The 4,897-nt window shown below is 31.5% G+C and overlaps 1 protein-coding gene across 2 annotated transcripts; it reads left to right on the forward strand.

Annotated features, from left to right (window-relative positions):
- The first annotated feature begins 959 nt into the window (after positions 1–959).
- Positions 960–4,897, forward strand: LOC134253336 (uncharacterized). Of its 2 annotated transcripts, none has more exons than XM_062735870.1 (8): positions 960–1,047; positions 1,468–1,506; positions 2,337–2,744; positions 2,989–3,099; positions 3,240–3,413; positions 3,506–3,676; positions 4,360–4,452; positions 4,641–4,897. In XM_062735870.1, exons 1-8 carry the CDS (start codon positions 1,032–1,034, stop codon positions 4,781–4,783), a joined length of 1,155 nt encoding a protein of 384 aa, XP_062591854.1. In that variant the 5' UTR covers positions 960–1,031; the 3' UTR covers positions 4,784–4,897. The 2 variants fall into 2 exon arrangements, with proteins under 2 accessions (XP_062591854.1, XP_062591862.1); XM_062735878.1 differs by having other exon boundaries at positions 2,352–2,744.

Genomic DNA, 4,897 nt, shown 5'->3' on the forward strand with positions numbered 1-4,897 from the left:
GTTTATGAGTTTATAAATCCTACGTGTAAAAAGTTTCGTAAATGCATTTTAAATTTAGATGATATATACCATTCATAGTCTTGTAAGAATGAAGAGATGAACATCGTACATGTGCTTTCAAGGATGTTTGTTCAACAGGTTCTAGTAAATATATCAATGTCTGCATAATCTTGAAAAACACAATACATGTAAATTTTTATTTAAAAGACATCAAAATAGATTATGTTCTTATCTAAACCATTGCAGTCATTTATATTTTGCAAATGGGAAATATCAATAATTGTATGTGTTCTGTGCAGTCTTTTGTGTGCACGTGGCGCTCTCTTTTGATGTGGTCATCGCCCTTTGTAATGCCCATCAACGTACTCTATGAGTTATATCTCATAATTATATCCCTCTATTCTACATGTACTTGTGTTTTTACTTCTCAATCATGAATGTACACAAATGTATGTTGTGTTTTTGCTATGCGGGTATATAAAATAAATTTGATCAAGCTAATTGGACCAATTGTTTTCATAACATGTTTTAGTACTAGTAAGTACAGTCGCAAATTTGACAACTCTTTTGAAATTAAAGACTGCTCACAGGATAATTTATTGTGGTTTAATAAGAATATAGGACATTTATATGTATGAATTACTCGTATGAAATCTTTTTTTCATTGTTATCAATTTTATATTTTGAGCAAGTTTCTTATTTGCTTTTTTTTTCTTTCATTTGTAAATAAATAAATACATTTGCACATTATACAGTGTTCCTTATTCTTGTAAAAGAACTTAAAGAAGAAAACAGAAATCAATATCTATCAGACATCCCATTGTTTAATATCTCTCTCTCTCTCTCTCTCTCTCTCTCTCTCTCTCTCTCTCTCACAGATAGATATGTATATAGTATCTACACACATGTAATTGTTATCTGTGAAGTGCAGCGAATACTATGATAAACCTTAGTTTATCAAAATACAAAGATCTCGTTATATGACAACCTCTCCATAACAATCATCAGAAGGATACAGCGATGTACGAGCGATGAAACCTAGTCATTGTGAGTTAATTTACATTTCATACTTTGTCCGTGTGTCTGTTTTTATATATCTCGCAAAATTTGTATTTCCAAAGTTTGGTAGCAGTACACTTTGTCTTTCATTAATATGTTTAGTTTTTTAATATTTTCTGAATAATACAATTGAATCAACGACAGTTTCGTTTCTTCAACTTTTTGAAAGGTGTCGAGCTTTTCTCATAAGTGAGATTTTAAAATTAAGAAAAATGTGCATAGGAAATTATTTAAAACGTATTGCCTACTTTTTGTTTTTTATTAGATATTTTTTTAGGTTCAAGTATCATAAAAACGATGTTTACATCGAAGTAAACTATGTTTTGTCACGGCCCTTAAAATATTTACCTGTTCATATAAATCTTACGATCTGATTATAAATCTGATTTCTTGCTCTCTGTATTACAGTTTGTATGTTTGTTGTCATTCTGATAAGCTTTAATCCAGGTAAGATATCTATATCTAGTATATGATTATACAATCTTCATTCGATACGTTGTTAGGTCTACAATGATAAAAATATATAAATGACTATGCTTCAAACCATTGATTTATTCCTTTACAAATTATTCATATACTTTAACTAAAATTATATGCGCATATATTTTTTTTACAGTTATTGCATGAAAATTGGTTTATAATTCCGGTTTTGATTTTTTTTTTTTAACTTAATGCAAAAATGTCGCTGTAGCTATAATAAAATTAATGTTTTGTTGATGTTTCTAAATTATTAAGATAAACGCAACGTAAGGTTTCGTCTATCGACGCACGGCAAGAATGTTACTGACGTCATAATGACGTTATTTTTCTGTATTCTTTTTCAGTTCCTCAGCATATCTCTTTATCCACTTACGTGCTTCTTTTAAATAATATTTACAACCATTTTATTATAATCCAAATCGTTTTCAATTGTGGTAATATAATAATTTAAATGTTGTCTAAATGTTATTTCTTTTCTTTCGCGTTTTGGGTAAATCGTATGTATCATCCAAATATTGGTTTGTGTGTCGAAGAGAAACATTGATAACATTGTGTCGAAAGACAAGACACGAGGTCGTGTTTATTTTAATATTTTATAAAGTATTGCATACATCTTAATAAAATTTGAGGACTATTAAAGTCAAAATTAATGGAGTGTTAGTACAGAAACTTTAATTGAAATTTTGATTACTTATAGAAGTTGTGACATTGCTTTTGGACCAAGTCTTATACATAATTAAGAAATCTACATGAAAGCAGAATGTAAAACACTAGAAGTAATAAATATGTATTTAAAGCAATTTTAACTACAGATGCCTTGACAACTAAAGAAAATTCAAAATGGGGAGAACTTTGTGGAAAAACAACCATTCTGACACCCAACAAGTCGCTTACATTTCAAGGAAAAGTTAGTTCTGGTGCTCAAAAGTGTATCACCAGTTTTAAAACAAACGCAGGGTACTTGTTTCGATTAAATATCCGTTACGTACCTGACTTTCCGGGATGTGGAAATTCATATTTACATATTGGAAATGATATGTATCGGACTGACATCGACTCTCTTACGTCATATAAATTCTGTGATGTCATTTGGGATTTAGAGGTGGTTTCTAGAGGAAACTATCTATGGATTGTGTACAACAATTCTGGAAATGTGACACACAGTAAAGAAAAACCAATAATCAGGATAGAGGTTCTTAAGGAAGGTAAATATATGTCATTCTATACATATTTTCATAAGTCAATTATGAAAAAAAATTCCGACTTTTTATCACCAAGTAGAAACCTTAATCTATACACCAGATTGTGTGTAAGTGGAAATTCAAATTTGGCACTGAAACAATATTTGACTATGATATCTCCTTCAGTTACATACTTTCTGTATTGACTTTTCCAGTGACCAATATGATATCTCCTTCAGTTACATACCTTCTGTATTGACTTTTCCAGTGACCTCCTGCCCAGATGATTTCTTCCGTTGTTCCCCTGTCCAGTGCATACCACGTGACCAAGTATGCGACAGCAAGATTGACTGTCAAAACAGGAGGGATGAATATTGCTGTAAAGCTTTTTCTCTTCTTTTTTTTCTAAACATTTTTTTGAAAAAGATTAATATTGATAAAGAAAGGTTTAAAAACATATTTTTAAAAATACATTTTAATACCCGTTTACAATATTATGAATTGTACCGTTTAATTCAGTAAACAGTCCGTTGGGGAGTGGGTCTTTGCTGGGGAAGCCTGCTTGTTTTGAATGTGCTGACGGCAGTTGTATTAATCCCGTCCTTCCTGTGTACGATGAGGACTTCGAGAAACCATTATCATATCTCTGTGACGGCTATAACCACTGTCTGGATGGCACTGACGAAAGAAAGGGTACGTCATCAAATTAAAATACAAGTAAATCTAAATACATTTCATGGATCCTCGGAAACATGATTGGTTCCACTTTTATTATTTTTTAACAGATATGTGTTACAGAACGAAGAGTAAAGTATCAGACCTGTTGACGTGCGTTCCCATGGACACCAGATATGGAATCAACACTAGTGTGACAATGTGGCAGGACCGCGTGTGTGACGGAATTCCTCATTGTCTCTACGCCCAAGACGAGGCTTCTTGTCTTTCTGGTGTCACTGGTACAAAAATTGAAATCAAATTTTCGTATCTGTGTAATGGCAAATGTGAGACACCTTTTGCTCTGGAAAAAAAAAATCTTAAATTAGATACATGTACATAGTTACTTCTTGATTTAGCAATAAACTGGTTCCATTAGATAGAGTCGCATGTATAATCTGAGGCCAAATAAAAGGGGGATTTATGCTTAGAGTTGATTTATCAGGTATTCACCAACAAGGTCGCTGTCAGATTAACTATTGAATGGCGATTCTTACAAATCACAACCATTCATGAGAATTTGTCACGTTATATCAATGTTGCCTTCACCCACAACGTTTCTGATTTGATGTATCATGCTACGAAAATCAAAATTGCTTTGGAAACAATACCGGTAGTAAATTGAAGTGAATTTAAGGGATATGCCGAGGGGTTTTTTTTAATATAAAAGGAGATGGATTTAGATGTAATCAAATCAATTAATACTGTCTTTCACCAATTTGCAATTTCAAATGTTATATGTTACAAGTACATGTAAACTATTTAGCATTTGAAAATTGTAAATTATTGAAAGGCAGTATGCTTAAAAGCTATTTTTGGTAATAGGTCAATATTAACCTTTAAATTAATACTTTTAATGACATCAAATTGTTCAAGATGTATCCAACTTTTTAAGAATTGCCAGTCTTTCTTATATGTATTGTAGTGAAGTTCCGTATGAACTCAAGTGTCATCATTATTCTAACCTGTGCTGGAACCCTCCTTGTTGCTTGGATAGCATGTTTTGCGTACAGAATACGTAAGAACTCTTTATTATAAATAAAATGATAGTAAATTATCGGTAACTATATCATATACTTTTCTACTGTTCAATTTTGTGAGTATTAATGCTGCTATGTATAGATATATATCCATAATTCTGTTGTATCGTTGTTTAAATTTGTCTCAATAATCTTGCCAAGTTAAAGAATTTTTTTACGATTGTAGGTAACAAAAGAAGAGAATCTTCAGATCCATTCCAGGATCAAATTACTTCGCGCAGTCGCATTTATCAGTCACGTGACTCCCAGAACCCTGCAGAAATATGTCGCTTACAAACTGTTTCTGAAGAACCCGAGAAATGGGAGTAGATTGGGGTTTCTTTTAATTTACGTTTATTTTACTACATATGTATATAAAATTCCATTGGTCATTCTTTTATCTCTGACATTGTAAATAAGTACAGAATAAAAATTTCAACTAAT

Source organism: Saccostrea cucullata, unplaced genomic scaffold (genome assembly GCF_032062105.1).
Source record: "Saccostrea cucullata isolate Sc308-1 unplaced genomic scaffold, CSIRO_AGI_Scuc_v1 ctg319, whole genome shotgun sequence".
Taxonomy (NCBI): domain Eukaryota; kingdom Metazoa; phylum Mollusca; class Bivalvia; order Ostreida; family Ostreidae; genus Saccostrea; species Saccostrea cuccullata.

Coding starts and splice junctions, on each gene's coding strand:
- LOC134253336 (XM_062735870.1), top strand. Junction 2,745..2,988: donor GATAGAGGTTCTTAAGGAAG/GTAAATATATGT, acceptor TGACTTTTCCAG/TGACCTCCTGCCCAGATGAT. Junction 3,414..3,505: donor TGGCACTGACGAAAGAAAGG/GTACGTCATCAA, acceptor ATTTTTTAACAG/ATATGTGTTACAGAACGAAG.